Source organism: Taudactylus pleione, unplaced genomic scaffold (genome assembly GCF_031769625.1).
Source record: "Taudactylus pleione unplaced genomic scaffold, aTauple2 ptg000380l, whole genome shotgun sequence".
Classification (NCBI taxonomy): domain Eukaryota; kingdom Metazoa; phylum Chordata; class Amphibia; order Anura; family Myobatrachidae; genus Taudactylus; species Taudactylus pleione.
In genome coordinates, this window is record NW_028284781.1 from 7,043,422 (window position 1) to 7,068,136 (window position 24,715).

The following is a 24,715-nucleotide window of genomic DNA, read 5'->3' on the forward strand; positions in this document are numbered from 1 at the left end:
CCGCACCATAGGTGCAATGTCTCCAGAATTAATAGCGCGCTGCTGGCTTAGATATATGCTTTAATGTGCTTGAGAAAAGGTCTCTGCACTTGTCCGCTATGCACAGAAACAAGACCTGCACAGTTACCTGAATATCCAACACTCCTATGTCTGTGTGTACACTTCTGTGTCTACACAATAGCATCGGCCTGATGACAACTATTTGAGTCCTATAATATTATATATGGCTGAAACCTTAATATGTTATTGACTGTAAAATAATAATTTAGGAAAAAACTGAAAAAAATTATAATTTAAACTAGTGTAAAAGTGAAAAAGAGGTAACGGCCTTGGATAAAGATAAAGTGGAGAGAGATAGAGTACCAACCAATCAGCTCCTGTCACGATACAGGCTGAAAAATTACAGTTAGGAGCTGACTGGTTGGTACTTTATCTCCATCCACTTTATCTATCTCCAAGGCTTAGTACATGGACCCCACAATTCCTTATGAGCAGGGGTGGACTGACCATAAGACCCACCAGGAAATATCACGGTGAGCGGATCAGTGATGGGGCTGCTTAGGGCTTTTTGTTTTCCAATTATCATGTTTAGAAAGAACAATTTGCTGACGTTCCATATAAATGACCATACATTACACTGACAGACTGAAATATTATAATACCATTTCATTCCTTATAGGTTAGGTTTAAAGCGAATGTTTTTGGCAGGAATCATTTTCATAACAAGATAAAATAGCCAATTTTAAAACCTCAATATCCTTAATAACTCGTGTTGGATAAATGTTTTAATAAAAGAGAAATTAAAGTTATGCTATGCACAGGCTAGACTTGTGGACTTATTAAAAAAATTTTTTATGAATCTTTTACTTATGCAGAGTTCTTTTTGGCATACTTTGACATGAAGTGTTTTTATAAGAAGGACCTCAATCATTATGTCTATGTTCTCATTATTAATCTAATGTGTCTTGCTTTGCAGGCAGGTTGTGTATGATAGAGTTGTACAGAAGGCTCTTGGGCTATAAACAGTGGCTCTCTGAGGCCGTACAGTACACACCTGAAGCTGCATGTTTGTCTGGGTGAGTTCCTCTGCTTTCTTTTCCAGTGACATCACCCAGACCTTCCTTTTCTGTCTGCACCGGGTAGCAGCTGCTCGGTTCCTTTCCAGAAACTTTCGCCTCCTCTCGTCTGGATCCTCGTCCACCACCCGTCTGCGTCGGCCTCCCGTGGGCTGAGGGGGCTGTATTGTCTGAGTGGGCTGCATTTGCTGTGCTGCTGGTGAGAGCTGGATGGAGGAGAATTAAAGCTAATTGACTCTCTAATATCACTAAAAACAGACATCTGATCTGCAAAAATAATAATCTCAGCCAAAACATCATTCAAATAACTTCTGTAAATGTCTTAATCTCTCGTGCTGATAAATACAGTTACCTGTGCATTAAGCAAATACTGAGAAACATGCAATAAAGAAGGTGCCAATGGGAAGAGCTGACGCAGAGTGAGTACTATGCCAGTGTGGGTAGTGTAACTTGTGTGTAATCGCTGAGTGCATGCTTACAAACTGAAGACATGCTTATTGCACCAGATACCGTAAGAGCGGGTCACACAGACCTGCAGACACACTTATATATGCCTATAAGGAGGATAGAGTGCAGGTGCTATACAATAGATTATGTGCTACCAATCAGACCTGCACACAGATGTAACCAAATGGCTGGAAGCACATTATGATTGCTTGCATTTTTTAAGGGTAATTTACACCCATTTTACAAACAACTCTGCCCCAGCCCCCTAGTTTTTAAGCTGAAACCTCCTCAAAGCCAGTCAAAAAAAAATTAACCTGTCTTTAATGTCATTATCATAGTCCTTACCTAACAAATATTAATCAAGCTGGGTATGTATAAATTAGGGATGTGCAGGCTCGGATAGGTTCGAATTTGCACGCCGAGTTTGGATTTTTCCCTCCAAAAAAACGGACCCAGAAAGAGGCAAAATGTCATCTTGCATGGACAAACATCATCATTCCTGGACAAAAGTCCAGGAATGATGATGTTTGTCCATGCAAGATGACGTTTTGTCTCTTTCTGAGTCCCATTTTTTGGAGGGAAAAATCCGAACTCGGCGTGCAAATTCGAACCTATCCGAGCCTGCACATCCCTAGTATAAATATAAAAATGCACACACACACACAGAAAGAAAAAATTATGACATAAATAGAACCAAATCAACATCTAGTTGGCATTGATGGACATTCAATCCAATTGCACAATGGCAGCTGTGTACAGTATGCGGCCATCTTTTGTCCAAGCTAATCATTTTCTGTATTCGGACATTTGGCCAGAGCGCTAAACTGCTATAAGTTTCTGATTGGGTAACAAAGAGTAATGATACCAGCTCTGGCTGTTCGCTTGTATCATTAAACAGCCGGATCAACCTATGTATCACCAGCTAAAGTCACAAACTAAGGGGTTGATTTACTACATTCCAGATTTACAAAGCCACTGAGTATCTGTGTTTTTGTCTGCAGAATCTAATACAGCACACCTGGTTTTGCACTTAATAGTATTATTGTTTTAAAATTTGCTTGCAATAACACAAATAAAACACAAGTAAAAGGTGTGCTTTGTAAATCTGTCACTTAGTAAATAAGCCCCATATGTTTTGCAATAGTAACAAAAGTGTCAACTGCAGGACTGAAAATAATTTGGCATTGCAATAGTCAATAATATTTCCTTCTATACATCCTAAGTATTTGGTATTTTTCTATCAGTTGATTCTCTTGTAATAGATTGTGCAGAAAATATTTCAAATTTGCCTCTTCTTTGCTACTTTCATGTTTATATGCACACAATAAATGCTGCTTACACAGGAAACCTGAAATGGTTAATATTTCTGTTATAACGCGGGAGTGTGGGCATCTAGTCCCCCATCCTGTCACACCCTTGCCTTTCCCATGATTAAATGGTGTTGGAATATATTTTTTAATAATTTTAGGAACTTGGCAGGACAGCCCCCGGATGTACAGGCCATTTTATAGGAGGCCAAATGAATCCATATTTAAAGTGAGAAAAGCCTGGAACCTATTCAATTTAAAAGCTTTAGGAGCGTAAAATGTTAGCAACCTCAACAGCATATTATTAATAAAATGTATTTATATAGTGCCAGCACACTCCGTGAATCTGTGAATAAACACAGTAATAAAAATGGAAATGAACAAACAGACTTAAGAGGTAAGAGGGCCCTGCTCGAAAGTTTACAATATATACATACAGCAGGGGTCTTCAACCTTTGGCCCTCCAGCTGCTGTGGAACTACACATCCCAGCATGCCCTGCCACCGTTTTGATATAAGCATGCTAAAACTGTTGCAGGGCATCCTGGGATCTGTAGTTCCACAGCAGCTGGAGGGCCAAAGGTTGAAGACCCATGACATACAACTACAACTTCAATGGGGAAGTGGGCAGGATCCGGGAGGGTGGGCTACTCTCCTGGTAGATATTCCAAGAGAGTAGATAAATATGCAATCTATAGGAACTATGATCCTATATAGTAGGAACAATGTATTCAACGATCTGTAACAAACATAGTGATGGATTAGACTTCTGAGTGTCCTGGCTGTGTGTGAATTGTGCTATATGTAATCCGGGGTACGTGGACACTTCCAGAAGCTTAATAGGAAGTCTTTACCTTACTCTGGATGACACGCCACAAGACATTGCTGACGTAAAACATGTTGATTCACAGTGACAAGTTCACTTTAAATCCATAGGATATCCACTCTTTATTATCACTATTATTTATTAAGAATCTTTTGCTTTTCCATAGGAGAACATAACAACACTTCTAACTAAATACAAAGGAGTCCTAGTGCTTCAACCCAAATATAAACCTAGAAGTAATTTAGTACTGCACATTACAGGATACAAATGGTAAATAAAATATATTTTATCGCAGTGTTTATTTCTTTAACACATGAGTTGCACAAAGCAGGATTGCAAAGCGTTACAATGTGCAAAGTGGTCCCTGACACACACAACACGGGGTAAATAATAGTTGTTTATTTGTTTTAAATATATATATAACAAATACTTTTCTTTTCTCACTATCATGTAATTTTATTTTGTATGAAGGGATCATAGTTTCTGTTTTTTTTGTATATTGCACCCAAGTACAGTGCAGCTTTAGTTTTACAATGTACGGGAATTTCGAGTTGATCTAGCATGCACCCCCTCCGAATTCTAAATCCATCATAACATATTGAATTCCCCCATCCCCTGCAGCGCAACATGGTTTTGCCAAGGTGTACTTTCCAGCTGGATTTACTCTAGCTGTTAATGAGTTTTAAAGTGTATTTTGGTAGGTATATGTAATTGGCTTATACATCATGTGAGCTGAACTCCGATTGTAGTTTATTGAAGTATTATTTCCTCTCTAATGAGGCTGATAGGAGTGGGTACAATCAATGTTTTACAATCATCTTTAAATTAGTTTTCATGACAGCATTTTATTAAAATAACATTATAATTAAAAAATAATATAGGATTTATTATTACCAGTTATTTATATAGCGCACATATATTCCGCAGCGCTTTGCAGAGAATATTTTGGCCACTCACATCTGTCCCTGCCCCAGTAGATCTTACAATCTATGTTCCTTATTACATGCGCACACACATACACATTAGGGTTAATTTTTGTTGGGAGCCAATTAACCTACCAGTATATTTTTGGCATGTGGGAGGAAACCGGAGCACCCGGAGGAAACCCACGCAAGCACAGGGAGAATATACAAACTCCACACAGGTAGGGCCATGGTGGTAATCTAACCCATGATCTCAGTGCTGTGAGGCACGAATGCTAACCATTACTCCGTCTGTGCTGCCCATCCCTAAGGATGAAACTTCCTTGTAACCTACTACAGAGTAAATGATTATAACTGTGATCAACACTCCAAACCTCTGACCAAATGTTTCCCATAACACATAGGGTGAATGTCCTTCTCCTTTAATGATTAAGGAAATGACAGGAGTCAGAGGTATGGGGCCACAGGCTCATAGCTTTCATAAGGGATTTGACATTCCAATGTGACTTGTGCAATGTAATTTTTATCTACAGCCTACGCTACAGAATGTTATTTTACATAGTAGAGGGGTGATGTCACAACTGCCCTCTTATAAGCGATATCTGACCGAAGGAACAGAATTCAGTGAAAATGATAAGTGTCCACGTTTGATAGGCTAAATGTGAATTGTAACTAAGTTTTGTAAAATAAATGAATACAATACAAAATAACCTGCCTCGTAATACAAAGTAGCACATTTGTGTAAGTCTGGAAGGGCTGTAGACCTTGTTTACTAAAGTAAAGTCGTAGAGGGAGTTTCCCATGTCCTGTAGATAACATCACAAATCATGCTGCTGCCATTTTAACCTCTTACTGCAGAAACTCAGGTTTGGCATAAGCATGGCAAATGTTCAAAGGCGTAGCCATTAGCACCTAAATTATATCTGACATACAGCCTCTGGTAAGGAAAAGATTTGTAATGGTGCATATGCGTTGAGGAGATTCACATTGATCAAAAGTGCCATTACATTAAACCTGTAAGACTAAGTGCTGCCCTTGGGAGTCTGACAGGTGAGTGGAACTTACATGGCACATGATTGGCATGCAGATTTAGAATTGCCAGGGGTCATGTGATTACTTGGCAGCACTCAAGACTCTGACAGGGAAGATGTAAGACCTTGTAACTATGAAGTTAAATCATTGTAGGTTTCCTAATGATATACAGAATATGTGACACACACTACTGAAAAATAACTGGTCATGATTTTATTTATGGTGCTACAACAATAATGTCACCAGCTTATAATTATATAGTTGTGAAACCTTGTGTTACTATAAGGCACAATACGGACAGCACAAGTCATCTGGCTTATCTGTGAAATATGATCACGTACTGGAACTTGATAAAAAATAACCGAGAAATATAGCAAGATTACGAAATGGGGAACAATCTGGCACCTTCAGAATACAACATTTAAACAAAAATTAAAACACACTGATTCTGCTTTTTCATGTGCCTAATATCAGTCTAATCATCTGTTGTATAATGTTAAATATATACATAATGGCTGATGTATTATAGCTAAATATTAGGTGAAGAATATACCTATGATGTCTTGTTACATCACATCACATACAGTATTATGGATAGCTCTTCACCTACTTATTACTGTTATGTTTAAACCTAAATGTATTTGCTGAGTAAGATGCATGCCATTCACTTGTTCTAATACCTTCCAAATTGAGGATATGTTGACACTGTTTATATGCTAATACTATTGTAGGATTTTCATGCCAACACTATTAGTATAATTTTATTTCAACTATCAGGCAATTACTAGCTAGAGTAGGGGTTATCAACTCCAGGTCTCAAGTAGCCCCCCAGCAGGCCTTTGTTTCTGGATTTCTTTAATGATGTACAGGTAAGTTAATCTATTTTGCTGGGTCAGTAATTGTCCCACCTGTTTCCACAGACAGTAATCTCAAACCATGCCCTGTTGGGGTGCTTGGGGACTGGCGTTGAATCCCATGAACTACTGTAGATGACTAATCTGCTGTTGTATCGGACACTGATGACTTTCTATTATACAGAGGAACTCCTTTTATTGGTGTGTACAATATTGGCGTCTCATTTTGTTTTATTGTCCATTGCATGTGACACAAAGCTGCGCCCTGGATAAATATGGTCACGATTCAGACCTGCAGCAGTAACAGCTCTGGCTCATTATATAAACATGTGGCATGACACATGAAAATAAGCTATAAGCTGTATTTGTAAAAATGTGCAGGAAAATGCATATAAGCCAATAAATTAAAGTCACCTGTAGGTAAAAAGCCCTAAAAGATGGTAACGCTTTCAGAGTCTAATTTTTTTCTTAAGTTGTTCCTAGATGATGATGATAGACAGATGTTGAAATATATAAAATATTTACCTCTGTGACAAAATAAAATGTAATACTGCCTATCATCACATTTACTTTAGTCTACTACAGTGTCTCTTCCCCCTGCTACATAGATGTATGTTTATGTGAGAGACCTGCACCTGTAGTGGCTGCACTGATTTTTATCTTTTTCGTAATGAGGGCAGCAAATGAATAGGCTCAAAGACTAAATGTTAACGTTGCAGCGTGGCTGTCACATAAAAGACAGTCTGTTAATTTGTACATACAGTATAGCATACATTTTTTTGAGGATTTGGAGGTCTGTAATTTAGGTGTCTGCAGCCTTGTTTGTAACACATCTGCTGTCTGGCTAGAATTTCAGCCAAAAAAAAGTTTACCTTCTTAATGTATTTACATCACAGATGAGCATTTATGAGGTTGACTTAAAAACACCTTTTCTTTACACATATATAGTACACCAGACAACAAGTGCACGCTAGACATCAAGGTTACAAGCATCTGAATGCAGTCTTGTATTTCCCTTCAATGGTTACCTAAAGGAAAGTACAGTAATTGATGTCTCTTGACGTCAAAAAAGGGTAATTATTAACTAAATTATGTTTTTGGCTGGGAACAATTGTTGTGCCTGTAAAAAGATCACTTTAAACAATGAACTTAGGTATCTCCTTTAATTAATATTCAAAGATGAGCAAATACACCAATTTACAGGCAGATCATTTTATATTGGACCTGTTTAAAGTCAAGTATTTGGGACAGCTCAGATGTTTCTTTTTAGGTTGTGTGCAGTTTAATTTTGTAAGAGCATAATGAACATTTTTCTTGGCCATATTTTTAACATATTTATAAGAATTCTCTAAATGTCTGGTTCTTTTGACTGATTTTTTTTAAAATTTGTAACAAAAAAAATGGCTTGTTAGTTCCAAAATGTTAACTACAAGGCATCAGATGTTTCATACTGTAAATGAAACGTGGCAGTCTACCAAAAATAAACTATATATAAATCAATAGAAAAAAGGAAGATATAATAGTAATAATAATCATAATAATAATCATAATAATCATCATAATAATCATAATAATAATAATAATAATAATAATAATAATAATAATAATAATAATAATAATAGTAAGGAAAAATAATAAAAAAGAGAAGAGAAACAAAAGCAAAATAACTACTATTTAGTAATTTAAACAAGAAACCAGTACTCAGTAAGGCATAAACAGTGTGCACTTACTGGATAGTTTTGCTTATTTTGTGAAAATTATCAACAACAGTATTATTAACAGTTTGTAACATACAGAGATTAAAAAACATCTCATGCATCATGGATGGTTGCACACTCACCACATATGTCAGTACAGACCTTAGCGCATTATTAGACAGCTGTGTTCTAAAGCATGTATACACTGTCATTGCCATTCAAAGCCTCGTATGTCCAACTTCCTATTTCCAACCATATTACGCTCCTCTACCACTTTTCCGCCAATTACAATTAGCAGACCTGTTATTTGAAGCTCGACTCATATAAAATGCACATGTCACAGGGAATAATGTCTTATCGGTGGGCAGCATAAAATGTCAGAGGACCCGTAAGATAACAGTAACATAAGCAAATAATATTTTTGTGCCAGTTTTAATTTGGACATTCCATCCAAAACTGAATGTTTTGTTGAAATTAGTTCAGATGTGTATTGCATTACAGCTCTGTCAAGCATTTAGGATACCTTTAAACAAATTGCAATAAACAAATCGGCATATGTATGCTATACAGCTGTGTACACCTCTCCTCATGACGCGATTGCACGACTTTAACGCTCTGCCATGGGTAGCGAATCCTGGACTTTCATAGCTTTTCCTGAATTTTGCAACTTAATTGCATCATAGCTTCATCCAAAGTCGCTTAAAGTGTCCTAGGCATTAGTATTTTTATCGGAAATATGGCACTGACACCATATTTCTGAAGGCTATGTCAGAGACATGCGCACAAGACTGGCACAGTGCCAGAGTTACTCATAATTTGCGCATTTTAATACGCCCCTGGTTTAACTGCATAGTAAACTATATGGCTAGATTTACAAATTAACAGTAACCGTTTAAGAGGGTATTTATGCGTCTAGTGAGGATTATGTTTGGTAAAGCGCCTTAGTTTGCACTGATTGCCAACAGTGGAGACATGTATAAAACAGGACAGGAAGATTTTCCAGGAAATAGTCATTTTAAGTTTGAAAAATTCATTCCAAGAGCTGATCTACGCTCAGATGTTCAGATAAAGCACCAGTGTTATGTATACAGATATTTCAGGGACTCCACTGTTTGCAATCAGTACAAACTAAGGAGCTATACCAAACATGGAACCAGTATGTATGACCGCCGGCCGGAGACCGGCAGCAGTGAGGATCCCGACAGGGGATTTAGATAAGTAAAACAAACCCTTTCCCCCCCCTAACCCTCCCTTAGGGGTGCCTAACCCTAACCCCCCCTAGTGCCTAACCCTACTCTCCCCTAAGTGCTTAACCCTAACCCCCCTTCCCCTAGCCTAACCCTCCCGGGGGGGTGCCTGACCCTAAGTCCCCCCTGGGAGCCCCTAACCTAACCCTCCCCTGTCCACGCCCGTCGCCCGGCTTACCCTCGTTCGGTATGCTGGGCGTCGGGGTCCCGGCGTAGGGATAATGATAGGAGTCAGGATTTCTACGCCTATAATTAGACCCCTGCCGGGACTAGACAGTCGGGAAGCCGGCGGTCGGCATTTCGACCGTTGGCTTACTGACTGCATCCCAGCATGCCATGTATTTATGATACTTTGTTTGCTATATGAATTAGGGGTCCAACTCAGAGATGTACGCTAATGCATTAGTAGCTGCAGTACGAATATAGGCTAATACTGTAGCCAGCTGGAAATGTATTGAGATGCCGGTGCAGACCATTCGGTAACCGTTCATCTGAGTAGCCCTATGGTCACGCAGAATGGCCGCCTGAACTGTTAAAGCGGAACCACTGTATCTGTGAATGGTATAGCAGACACGCCCCAAAAACGGCCAGGACACGTCTGCGTTTTTTTCTGCCACTCCCCATTACCTCCCCCAAGCGGTCCCTGACTGTAAATCGCTTTGTGATGAAAATCGCTTTGTGATGAAATTCTCTCTTCGAGCGGCATCGCACATGTGCATTGTACCATTGCACATGTGGAGCGCGCCTGACGAATGCGCAGTCCACCAATAATCGCTTAACTGCGTAAACATCGGAATAGTGCACATCTCTGAATCAGGCCCTATATCCCGCAATGTGTTAGTGGCAAAGCAAGAAATGAAAGTTTCCATAAGTACTGTAGGCTAATCTCTGGCACTGTCTATTATAGCTATCGTATCGAGTATTAAAGATCCTCACCAACATGACTTTTTTTTTAATTCACAATTTTCACCTTCCTTTTCCCAAGACATCATTATGACAACATTGATTAAAATAAATAAATAAATAAATATCACAATTGAACCACTAGATGGCCCAGATGAGGTAACCCTTAGTTAGTGTAGTAGACCTTTATGCATATGACAGTAATAAAGTAATACAGAAAGCACACAATGTAAATGCTGTGTACGTTGTCACTCACCTGTGCTTGTCCGCCTCCATGCAGAGGAGCGTGTGGTGACGTCTGGTGGTGTGACGGGTGTGGGTGCAGGTGAGAATGGGAGTGATGATGAGGATGCCCTTGTTGGTGATGGGGCTGAGAGTGAGGATGATGTGTTGGGTGTTGGTGCTGTTGATGAGGGTACTGGTGATGCTGTGACAGGTTTTGATGCTGATGTGGGTGCGAGTGCATATGATGATGTGGAGTCTGTTCCTGTCGGGAACTCATCATTTCCATCATATGTCCCATTGAATTCATATTCCCATTTGATATTGTTCCAGGATGATGGCTTAAAGCTGCCTTTAATCTCTAGAGGGAGGAAAACAAAAAAAATATTAAATTACAAAAAAAAAACAACATTTCATAACTTCAAAAGCTTGAAATGCCCGTTTCTTTCCAAGCACATGATGCTTCCTGCTCCTCAGCCATGTCATGTTAGTGATATCACGGGGCATGCAAGTAACTAGTGCTTATAGCTTACGTGCTTGAGAAAAGTTGGAATAAATTGTTCTGAAGGATATACACTCATAAATATCCATTCCCAGACAATCTCTATGGTATTTTGTGATTCTTTTATTTAAAGCAGTTGTATTCAAAATGCTGCACTCCAGCTGCTGTGGAACTACAATTCCCAGGATGCCCTGCCACAGCATTGATATTAGGGCATGCTAAAACTGTGCCAGGTCATGCTGGGATGTGTAGTTCCACAGCAGGCCGCATATGGCTATAAAGTGTAAACCATTGCTTCATTTTACTTAGATGGGTGAGGAAAAGGACTAGGAATGGGTCAGTAACATTGATTTTGACACATTATGTAATATAATACAGATATAATATTATTGTAGATTTCATTGTTTCTACAAAGTAATTTTCAAGTGAAATGAATATGACAAAAAGTTACAGCTCTAAAATAGATGTAAATATATTTAGCCATTACAATATTTGCTATACCATTTTCTTCAATCATTTTGCGCGACTGTGAATTTTCTTAGGCAATGGCCTAAGCCAACCAATTCAATGAAGAGATTTATTACTCAATTCTAAAATGTAGTAAGGGAGTTACAGCAATCTATCCACAGTAAACTGTAGAGCCCCTTAATGAGATGACTACTGTACTTGCATTCTAAACAGTCTGTGTTTACAAAATGTAACCTGAACGTGAACCGAGGGCCTGGAAAATCCTAATCTGTAAAGTGACTGATTGCTGATCTCTCAACGTACTCCATATGTTCAATATTATGTTAAAATAATGAACTCAAATTACGTTGATATACTCTGCCAAAACAGTCCTGTGTTGCTTCTCATAGCATAATTATAAAGAGTAGATATTCTCCTTTGTACTATTAAATTACGTTAACTACTAATGTTGTAGACCACCATACCGTCCAACGTGTTAAAGGGGGATACATTAAGATCTATGTAAAACAGTAGACATTTGTGGCAGACTATCATATGCAAATTAACTAAAATGAGCTTACTGTAAAAAGACACACACAACCTAACAATAAAGCAAAGTGGATTCTATTATATAGAACTTGATAACCAGGCAGACACTTTGGAGAACCAGCTGAGACGTATCTGGATTTCTATGTCAAAGTGGAGGGAAAGAAGGACATGGGACTGGTGTCATATAAAGAGTGGTATATTTATAAAGGCCTTTGGACCCATAAATTATATGGAATTCCACATTATTTAAATAAAGTAACTTATCAATGTAAAAAAAATGTTGACACAAAAATCGCAGCATACTGCCATCTCCATAGAGTCTATGGGTATGTTGGGGAACCAGAAGTTTTTGTAGTTTGTCTGTGTATTGCACCAGAGTAGCCTGGTTGTAGAAGGATCTAGTGATCTCTCTCTGGTGGGCTGTAGCTGAATCCGATGCCCATCACAAACACTTTACACTGCACATATGAAGCTGAAACTGGATGCATAATGTAAGCGGTAACTTCTCTCTCATCACTGGGATGGACACTTGTCGGAGCCCTTGTTCCAGTGACTTAAGAATGATACATACCACTGAAAAAATGTTCCTTACAGTTGCCATTTTCAGGGGTGCAGCACATTTCTAGATACAAAAGCGCATACGGTTTTCATTCATTCAGGGAACATTAGGCTGGAGTACTATTGGATGAAGCAGTTTGACCAAAATTTTAATTTCTATGACTGTGGCAATTCACTTATAAAACAATGCACCATATACAACATGCTCTGCTCACCAACTTCCCATTCTTATTTGCAGTTATCTGAGCTATATCTGAGTTATATCTCACCAATGAATCTATTCACCATACAATGGGAAATAGGAATATAAGTGGGGAATTTATGAGCAGCTAACTTTGTGGGTGTGGTATGAAAAGTTGGCATTCAGAATGTCGAATGTCGATACCAGAATGATGTCAGGTTCTCAAAGTTGACAATCAGAATGTCAACATTGACATCAGGAAGACAAACAATATTTTAACATTCAGAAATGTCGACGTACATTTTTTTTTGGCATATTTTAGCCTAACTCTAGCCCTAAACCGAAACTTAACCTAAAAACCACACAACATGTACTGTCGACATTATGAACATATTGACACTTTAATCATTTTTCTTGTCAACCTTATGTCCATTTTGACATTCTGATTGTCGATATTCTGAGCGGATCCCAACTTTTTGCTATGAGGGATAGATCATGATAAGCAGCTAGTGTACTTATGTTACAGAATATATCGCCTTTCCAAGCTTTAGTTCACAATTAATCATTCTGTATTTTGTTTCAAAATCATGCGTTGAAATATGTCAAGCATCGGGTCAATCGTCCATACTAGACAAAAAATTACAACAACAGCAACAACAACACATTAATATAATATTATATGTACTGAAATTTTAGTCAAACATTCTTTAAAATTACGAAATTGTAATTCAAGACAACAATTTAGTTTTACTTTTTTTTTTTTTTACTGATTGTTTCCTTCTAAACTATAATGTTTCTGTAACATAAAACTGTAATTAATTAACTGATTAGTACTGCTACATTTTTTTATTTTTAGATCATGTCCATGTTTATAAAAGTAAAAATAAATATATAGGGAATCAGATAGATGAAGTGTAAATGTTGTTTCACAGATAGGTGGGGGACCCTGAAGTAATGACATTGGCAGAATATATGCAATAAACAATCGCGTCAATTTATATTAAAGTCAAACATACCAAGAACGACACCAAATATCTAACATGCAGCTGGTTCCAGTCAAAGGGGGGTGATTTAAATGAGATCTGTCTAGTTTAAAAACTCCCTGCTCCCTTTCCCTAGTGGAAGGGTGGTCCAGCTGCCTTGGATCTAAATTGTGTTAAAAAATGCTATCTACCTCTCCCAGTCCCGACAGTGCTACAATCACTCAGCTGCAATCTATTCTTTATCCTTCTGTAAACCAGGCACGAGTGCAAAAAAACTTTAGTGACAAAATGTAAGGCCTTCTATAGGGGAGGGGAGGCGGAGAATTAAATATATGGTCAATTCTTTAGAATATCGTTGTTTAGTAAGAGTCATTGATGAGATGCACTTGTGAACAGTAATAGCTACTGTGGCATGCGCTATAAAAGTAGCATAATCAATAAAAAAAAAATACTAAACAATAAATATAAATTAAATTGCAATTAATTTAGATAATATAACTATATTATGTATATTATTGGTAGACAGATTTCTGTGGAACTAAATATTGAGTACTGGTAGTTCAAAAACTGCTAGAGAGCAACTGGTTACACTTAAACTTGCCACATGTATATATATATATATATATATATATAAATCAAATAATAAAGTAAATGACTTTCACATAACATATAATAGATTTTATCGTAACAGTTTTTATGTAAAAAAAATGGCAAAACACAAAAATTAAATACTGCATAAGAGATTTTTAAAGACTCCAAAGAAGCTTGAATATACTATAGCACAAAAAAATGGTTATCATAAACAATACTACTAATGTAGTGCTTCTGCATATTAAATACATTTACAAAAACTATTATTGCTTCTCCATTTTGCGAGATCAATTGCTTTCACTGTTTATAACACACAAAAGCCATCAAGGATAAAGTAAACAGTTTGCATTTAGTGCACTAGCGAGGGAATTGACTTTATTTGTTTTAATTGTAAAAATCTGTTCTATTTAAGTGAGGAAAAAAATATGCGGTGATGTAGAGAGGGAATGTGCTTTGGTTTATTTCAAGCCACACTGGGACTATATGAAAAAGTGATAGATTACATTTTTTATGTCTGCTTTCTTGGCTCATAATGTGTGTAATTTGTAGGTTTCAGGGAAAAAAAAGCAATAAAATTCTAAAAAGACGTTGAGTTACTTGTATTGCACTGAATTGGCAAGAATTAAATGTAATGTGTTCCGTGCTTCGATAACACTAAAACAGGAGGGAAAAATAATGTCCCCTGTCAAATGGTACATTCCCGAGAAAAGCTAATTTCACCTCCAGGAATTTGCAATTTGGCCAGATCATTTTTGATTGGTGGGGAAGCTATTGGTTTCCTAATACAACACTTTAGTTAGCAACACAAAACATAACAAAACACTGCCACTAGCGAAATCCCTTTGCAGGCATTGGTCCAGGATCAGAATAGAGTGATTCCCAAATGTAGGCAAGTAGTGCACATTTAAATGGAGCCACACACATGTTTAGTATCCTACTGGATGGAAGTACTTAGCAGGATGTTCTGCTGAATACTCATGTTGTATGCACCTCATGCAAACACTGAATGTCTGCAGGAGAACATATAGGGAAAGTTGTGTTGTGTTGTGTTGGGCAGCAGAACTGTTAAAGGCAGTGCTAACCTAAAATGACCTGTATACCTGGACTATATTATTACAATTACCTCTCAGCGCCTATAGCCCTGCCATACTATTAAAGTAAAATCATTTGCGATGATGGCATTAGAGGAGTGGAAGTGAGCATCACATGATCAGCAATAGCAGCAAGAGATTTTTTTTTAGGGGAGTGGAGAGTAAGGGGCCTACTTATCAAATAATATCTGCAAGATATTCCCCAAAAACACCCATTTCCGGGTTATACCAGCAAATATTAAGTATCTCCCGAATGTACCATGGAGTTCTTCCATTTCCATAGGTTTCTATGCGGGCTGCAATGCTGTCAGATTTACCGAGCTCTGGAATGCAAAGCCCCCGCAGCATCTAAAGTTGGCGTTAGCTCGTTGTAGCCTATGGGCTAATTTGTGGACATTACCAGGAGAGGGTTCCTCTGGAACTCACCCTGGCGTTGGTCGCCGCACATGCGTAGACTGCGCATGTACAGGAGCCCCGATAGATGAGTGAAGAGACTGCTGATGCGGGCACTTCACTCCGAACACATCACATGGACAGGCTCCTTTTAGGGCCCCTGTCCCTGCCTGTGCCTTGTAATATATTTGGGCGCTATAAAATTCCTTATTGCAATGAATAGCGGCGTAAAGTAATGGCAATTATTGGGTGTGAAACCCAATAATAGATAAATATGCCCCAATGAGGAATTTCATAACTCTAATGCTACATACACATGGTAAGATTTTCCTGAACGACATGAACGATAACGATATCTATGGTCGACCGTACATGCAGCCAACTTGGACGATTTTGTCAAGATTTGCCTGTAAAGACATGAAATATCTATCATAGATATCTATCAGTGTGTACACCCAAAATCGTTTGCCCTGCACTACAGAAAGTTGGAGGGAAATCTATCAGCGATATCTTTGGTTGTGCAGGTTGTACCGTGTGTAAGCAGCATTACTCCTCGCATTTCCAACTCATAAGGCGTGTGGCTAATCCCTGCAAGGTATGTTGGAGAATACTTGGAGAAAAGGAAAAATAAATAGGTACAAATCCCTAGTAACGTCACACTACATGACTTATACTGATGAAAAACATGGCATAACATTTTTTTTTTAAATATCCCAGCTTCCAAACTCTATGCCAAACATTGACCATTAGAGCCCTATTTATCACAATTTGCATTAAAAAAAGCATTCCTGAGCTTGATAAATCCAATAGCATATCAGTCCCATAGACAGGTATGGAGGCTGCATGAGAGATAAGGGAGATTTCTACTGCCGTCCCTCCATCTTAAATGCTGGGATTTACATTTTATGGGGATCTTGTGAAAACAATTTTTTTAGGGAATTTCAGTTTAGTAAATGTGCCACTTAAGAAGATTAGACTTGTTTGCATGTAACATACAGTGTAAATATTATTGTATAAAGGTCTTAAATATTTTAGCAGAAGAGGTTTAAGTTGACGTACTCACTATTCTCTGTATGTACTGTAACTTAAGGAGTTTTTAACAAAGCAGAATGACACAAATGTTGGAAGTGAATCACAGGGGGCTAAACATGTTAGTTTATTACAACTTCAATATATGTCATAATGTGGAATTATTTGAATCCAAAAATGATAGCCAGCAAATAGATAAATGTAAATATAGATGTAAAAAAAGAAACAATAAGTAAATGTCATATCAAGCTTATTATAAATCAGCACAAGAGGAGGCTGACAGCTGCTTGGCATAAATGGAGATAGACCATGATAAGCAGACAGCGTAGAAGTCAACTAATCAACCACATCATAAGATTATTATTATTTTTTTAACAAGATTCTGCTATGTTTTAACCACAGGCTGGGATGAGCAGGATGCTGCCATGGAATCATGTGATACCTATGTTTCAAAGGGCACCATGGAATTTTTTACTATCCCACTACAGACTAGCGACTTAATAACCCATTATCAACAAAGCCAAGTTAGTGCTTTCTCCCTAGCAAGTATTTCACTCTGAGATCTGGCCAAAGCCGCAGAAGAATAGTACTGAATTTATACACATGCAAGTGGCAGAAACTTTGAATAAAGAAGCGAAAACTCACTTCTATTAGGTAGTGAATGTACCACGCACATAGTTTGCCAAGTACAATTACAGATTCCTCCACCAAAGGAAAGACTGTATGAACAAATGCTGGTCTTACCCACTTAGTACAAAGAGGCGTTTTGGGCCATATGGCCATAATAGACATTTTCTCCTTAAGTCGCTTTACCCAAGACTAACTTTTAGGGCGGAAATTACTAAAGTTTTTTTTTTCTAGTGGTTTTGAAACTACCAGATTTATTAAAGGCAAAACCAGCATTGTTCAAAACCCCATGTCTTGAGGGAATAGAAATAACCTATTTATCAAGCTGCATTTTACAAACCGTCGAAAAACCGCCAGAAAAGCCTGCAAAAAAAAGGGGAGTTCCGACAGGCAAGCTAGATCACACAGCAAGCTCTCTGTGCTACCTGGCCAATCAGCAGATGAGGAGACTCAGGGCCTGATTCAGACCCGGTCGCAAGCACTGTGCACTCGCAACGGGGTCGATGGTAGGCCAGTGCGCATAAGCGAGACCCGGATAGCGACGGGTACTCCGTCGCTCCGGGTCTCGTACCATAGGGGGCATGCTGTCGATGTTGAGTGACAGCACGCCCCCTTTGGTGGGCGGGCTGGGGGCGTGGCTGCCCAGACGGAGGCGTTCCCATGGGAACGCCTACCGTCTGGGGCCGGCCCCACTGACATCACTTGTTAGAGCCGAAAGCTCTCTGGGGCTTGCGGCAACGAGACCCTACCACAATGGTCTCGTCGCAAGCCCGATGGTCGCGATGGTCTTGACCATCGTGACCATCATCATGGCCGCTCGCTATAGCTGTGGGTGGTCCCCCACAGCTATGCGAGCGGCCAGGAGGCCGTTCTGAAAAAAGAAATGCCCGGCCCTGATTCAGAGCGAGCGCTCTGTCAGAGCGTCCGGCTCTGAATCAGGTCCTCAGTACATTTATTGTAAATGCAATCATTATGTATTGAACAGGAGGGCAAAAAAAATTAAGAATTATCTTGTGAAGGCATTATTATTTCATTAATACATTAAGTATATGAAGTTAACAATATTATCTGATTGCTAATGGGGCCAGATAAATTTATTTATGATGGAATAACAATTATTATTTTATTATGTGGGCTCCATTTTCAGTGGCATAAAATAATAACTGCTGGTCTCATCCTAAATAAAAAACTTTGGTCCCATTAGCAATTACAGATTTGTCCTCATATACTGTTGCCAAAGTCACGGCAAATAGCCCTTCTTGGCACGCCCGGTCCTGCGTGTTTTAGCCAGGCGACCATCTTTCTCACTCAAAATGTGCATCTTATTCGTAAAAATAGAACAACTGAGTGTGACAAAACGACATTGCTAGCTTACACTGATCAATTTGTATCTGTGTGCGACTAAGGGGCATACTCAATTAGGTGCGAAAGGCCATTTCTGCGGAAAAGTATTGCGAGCGACGTCATTTCGCCATGCAAAATGTTTCCTCCGTATTCAAATCCGGAGACTTTTCGCCGGTGCGGAAACTCAATGCATTGCAACCTGCGAAAAGGTGTCGCGTATAGATAGGTGTCGAAAAAAAGTGCAGCATTGAGGTTTAGGGGTGCAAACCTTGGAAAACCCCCCTGCACCCTTGGGACAGTCTCCCAAAGGTAAACTGCGTCAAAAAAAGTTTAAAATACTTTAGATCACCCCAAAAATGTACTTTCATTTTGAGGGCAAAAAAGTCCAAAGTTGGAAGACAAACTTAAAAACTAGCGAAATAGACTCACTTTAGCAACTTTAAAATATGCTTGCACCCATTTTCATGTACCCCAAATTTGCTGGGACTACTTATTTTCACAAAAAAAATTGCTAAATGCTATTCTTCACCACTTATGCAAAGACACTAATTAGCAGCTATTGAGATCATTTAAGGACCCCAAATACCTTCAGCAGGCCTATTTTGGGGTATCTATAGTGATCCCCAATGTCAGTGCATCTTTTGGGGGGTGTCAGGCTCATTTCGCCAAATCTGACAGTACTTTTAGCATGTTACAGTTTCGCCGGGTCCCGTTTTAGCTGATTTCTAATTGAATACGGGGATAAGCGTGGATGAGCGCAAAACTTTTTCGCACTGATAACCAGCAATGTTGGCGAAAAGTCCGGCATGCAAAAAGTACGGGACTTTTCGCGGCTAATTGAATATGCCCCTAAGTCTGAATCTGTGTAAGAGCGGCTGAGATGCAGCAGTCACGACTCTCACACCAAGTTCCGTTGTGCTTCATCTGCGACTTTGTACATGTTTATAACTGATTCCTGTGTGGTTAGAGTCGCAGCTCGGCGTCTCTAGGTCACTGTGAATGGTGATCCGCTGTGTCTACAATGCGCATAAAATCCAAACCTCAAAGAAATACTTCTCCTCTAGGAGTCTCTATTACGCTGGGTGTGTCGCGCCGATCGCAACTGTGATTGCAATAGCGATTACACACGCAGTCTCACTGCGATAGTATGCTAATCCATTGCGATCGCTATGCTATTGCAGCACTACATAAGGACGCCCACTTTACCTTACACACATCTGTAATGTTTAGTAAGACTGCAAAATCATCAGTACAATAGAGTACCATCACAGCCTCATGCACACTTGCACAAGCTCTGACCTTACTCAGGAATTGCTAACCTCATCGCACGCTATGAGTCCTCAGGCCGCATACGTCATCGCAGTGGCTAATTTATGCACGCCTATGCAACGGCATTCAAACTCACTGGCACGCCTGCGTTTCGCCGACCACATCTCCCGTCATCACCCATAAACGTCACTTCCTGTCAATCACTCTGCGATGGGTCTGCGTAGATGGGACTGCTATTGCAGTCCCGAACGCAGTGGCCGGTTCGAGGACTGCGATGCATATGCATCAGCAGAACGTAACAATCGCCCAATTGCGTGCGTAATCGCAGTTGCGATCGGTAGTGAATCAGGCCATTAATACAATTAATAAATAATATTGGTCTATTAATATAATTAAACATTCATTTGAACCCCTAATATATTTCTTAAATAATAATGTCTTCATAAAATAATTAGGGCTAGACCCGATAATTATAATTTCTTATCGCCAATATTCCCGGCAATAAGAAATTAATATTCGTCTGAATATATTAAAATACATAAAAATACACCTTCAGGGACAGGGGCTCGTGCGGTGCCTAAGTGGTGAAGGGATCACATTAACAATCTCTTCATTTCTTCTTCGGAGGAGATTTAATTGCCAGGAACCACTTATTATGGTTCCTGGTCATTTCACAGGATCTAGTGACTGTAAGTGACAACCGTACCTGGTCCCTCGCTGGGAAGTGTGCTGTTGCCACCTCCATTACACCACTATGGAACTGTGTGAAGGCAAAACACATCAGAGCATACACTTACACCACGGTGCATCACAGACAGGGTTAAAGGCCGGTGCACCTGACAGATGCTAATTGATGGCTTGCTCTGGTATTAGTGTACATTTGCACTATTCAGTAGTGTTATTATATGACTTTCACTGATGTAATAAGAGTTACATGAAATACATTACGCCAACACATGACCTGCTACTGGCAAATGTTTTCCTGGTGGATCATTTTAAAGAAAAGCTATTATTTATTAACACTGAGGCAGCACAGTGGTGCAGTGATTAGCATTGCTGCTTCGTAGCACTGAGGTCATGGGTTAAATTCCAACAGGGGCCACATTTGTGTGTATCCATGTGATAGGTAATAGATGGGCTGATTCAGAGTTGTACGCTACTGCCACTGCCGCTATGCAAATATATGCAAATGTCACAGCCATCAGGAGATGTATTGAGACGTCCACCTGCGGCTTTGCAAATACAAGTATCTGAATAAAATGAGTCTATGGTCCAGCAGAATGACGATGGGAATTGAGACACCAGAGCCATATTCCTTGTGTATGGGATCGCAGTTCCAGGGTGTGAAACGAGCGTGAAATGGTCGCGACACGCCTGCGCTCTTTCTCGCCAGTCCTCGTTATCTCCCCAAACGCTGCCTGATTGTCTATCGCACTGCGAGTAAAAAGTCACTATGAATGGCTCTGGTAATGTAGTGTAGTCATTCATGGGACAGCATAGCGTACGTGTCTGAATCAGGCCCATAGATTGTATGCTCTACTAGGGCAGGTACTGATGTGAATGAGCAAAATAAAAACTGTTAATAAGTAAATAATACTAATATTCTATTTTCTAAGATGATGCCACAACTAAGGGTGTTATTATAGATGTACATGAATGAAATGTTATCTTTATATAGGATAACTGTAAAAATGGAAATATTAGGATATTTTCTCTTAAAGCTGGGGACACATTAGATGATTTTTTAAAACAATTTGATGTTTTCCGACGCATCAGAACGTCAAATCGTTCAAATTGTCCGGTGTGTCTGCGCTATGCACGCTCCCGTGGCGGCGTCCATCGCATCTTCAGATCTGCCGTTACATGCTGCTCATCTGATAAGGTGACTGACGTTCCCATGCATTTGGATGCGGCGGGGGAACAACATATAGTGCGGTCATTCAGCAAATCGTGTGTTGTGTACAGACCGCACGATATGTCGTCCGTCGCATCTGCTGTTGGCCGGGTACACAGGTCATCTAGTGTACCCGGCTTTAGACCCAGAAAACACAAACTGTAATATCCGAAAAAAATAAATAAATAATGTAATTCTGTTAAATGTTTGCACATTGTTCATTCACTGACTCAGCAAGTGTAACTCCATCCCACCAATATTATTCCTGGCTCAGTGTCGTCAGGCTCGTACCGCGCAAGAGACAATGCTAAACTTCCGGGAGAGAGAGGTGGGTGTGCACCTTTAGCACCCCTCTGTGTACTGGATGCTGCATACCCTGACTTCCCATGTTGCTGTGATCTTATGAACGTACATTGCCATGTTTATGAGTTTGCCGTTTATACTCCTGTGTAGTCTTTTGAAACACTTCAGTCTGTCACCTGATTATACCTGCTACACTCTTCTTTTTCATTGACCTACAAAGTATTTAGAAATAACTGCAATACCCATCATGTGATTGTTAAGCTACTCACCCACACAGAGCCAGGGATGAAAGTCGACTTTCTGTCACCTAGAGCAAAGACTCAGTTTGCCCCCCCCCCCCCCCCCCCCCACACCCGACAGTATAAGGCAGTCACCCTTGGCTTAATAGATTGCAGATGTCAACTTTCTAAAGACCAAATAGGTTAGGGCAAAATCCATTATATTAAGGTGAATTTGCTCTGTGGTTCAGGGTGTCTCTGCTTTTAAATGGAGCATACAGACGGCACTGTCTCAAGACTCACTGCCTGCACAACACTATCTCACCCTCTATAGAGCAACAAAGTTGCTTCTATACTATAGAGAACAACAGTGACCACCATATAATGAAGAGAACATCATGCTGACTGCCATATCATGAAGAGAAAATCGCAATGAGAACATTTCAGTGACTGCTGTATAATGCAGAGAACATCACAGTAACTGCCATATAATGCAGAGAGCATCATTGACTGCCATATAATATAGAGAGCATCAGTGATTGCCATATAATACAGAGAGGATCAGTAACCACCATATAATATAGAGAGCATCAGTGACCACCATAGAATACAGAGAGTATCACTGACCTCCATTTAGCAGAGTATCAGTAACCACCATATAATACAGAGAGCATTTGCAATATTATTAAGAGAGTATCAGTAGCTGCCATATTATAAAGAAAGCATCAATAACTGCCATATAATAGAGAGTAATAGTAACCACTATATAGTACATAGAGCATCAGTGACTGCCATATAATATAGAGACCATCAGTGACTGCCATTTAATACAGAGAGCACCAGTGACCACCACGTAATAGAGATTAAAAGTAATCACCATTTAATACAGAGAGCATCAATGACTGCAATATAATACAGGGACCATCAATGACCGCCATGTAATAGAGAGTATAAGTGACTGTCATAGAATAGAGTATCAGTATCCACCATATAACACAGAGAAGGTAGGTGATCACCCTCTTCAGAACTAAACTAGTTTCTTTCTTTTTTTAACAAACTTACTGACCTTAGTTATGGTCTTTGTCTAAAATATGATCTGTATGCCCTGATGGCTGATGGGTGTGGCACCTGATCTGCTCTGTAACCCTCCTAATGGCGTTGCTTACTCTTGCTGTGTTCTTCCTGTGTCGGTCTGCAATGCCTCCTCCCACCTTAAATGATGCGTTCACATGTCATCCATTGTGGTCCTGCCTTCCTGCACATTTCACTGGCCGCCCGCCACTAGTGTATTAAGTTAGCAGTTCCTGGAGTGTGGCAGGTGGCGATCATGGACCTGCCTTCCCCTGGTAGATGGCAGAGCTCACAGAATGGCCAGTCTGGCTGTGACCATCCTACCCGTCTCCAGGATCTGGATTGCAGCTTCGGTTCCCCTGCTGTCACCCCATACCTGTCACCCAGGGCATGTGCCCCATCAGCCCTTTCTCTCTCTAGGTGCACCCCTGCATATAGCAGACCTCACTTTTGCCTGATAATACAATGAAGCAAAAATAAATTGATTCATGGAAGTTACAATATGAAGGCAAGTATTATTATTATTGTTTTTTATTTATACAGCAGTAATAATTTTTCACAGTGCTGCACTTAGGGCTCGATTCAGACCTGCTCGCTAGATGCGTTCGCTCGCTAGATGCGTATGCAAATTCGGCAAGGCAAGCAATCGCATGGCAAGGCATTTGCACGCCCACTATGTCTTAGCATGCGATCGCATTGTGTATAAAGACGCCCACTTGCGCACGTCATCTCCAAGAAGTGTATGCATCCATCGGTAACATCGAGTAGCATCGCAGCACTTGTGTTTGACCATACCCTGCTGCAAGCACTGCGAGTGCTTCAGTGTAGATTTCAGCCAAGTGACGTGTACTATGACGCTGCCTCTTAATTATGCATGCCTCTGAAACGGCGTTAAGACGCCCAGGCACACCTGCGTTCGCACCTCCACTCCTCCGTTTCTAGCGGTCAGCCCCTGTCACCACTGTCAAACGGCTTCTCCTGTCACTCATTAAGCCGGGCTGTCCATGCGCAGCGAGCGAACGCTTCCCGATCGCTCGCAGTGGTTCGCGCATGTGCATTGCGATGCATATGCATGTGCAGAATGCAAACAATCAGCTGCCTGCGTGCGAACACATCCTAACGAGTGGGTCTG

The 24,715-nt window shown here is 39.9% G+C and overlaps 1 protein-coding gene across 1 annotated transcript in view; it reads right to left on the reverse strand.

Annotated features, from left to right (window-relative positions):
- The window catches only part of CREB5 (cAMP responsive element binding protein 5), a 566,841-nt gene that overhangs the window by 15,112 nt on the left and 527,014 nt on the right, over nucleotides 1-24,715 (reverse strand). The window contains exons 8-9 of the mRNA XM_088445420.1: nucleotides 10,568-10,894; nucleotides 1,055-1,282 (exon numbers count right to left, since the gene is read on the reverse strand). Coding sequence (XP_088301546.1) covers nucleotides 1,055-1,282; nucleotides 10,568-10,894 — 555 coding nt within the window. The remainder of the gene's footprint in view (nucleotides 1-1,054; nucleotides 1,283-10,567; nucleotides 10,895-24,715) is intronic.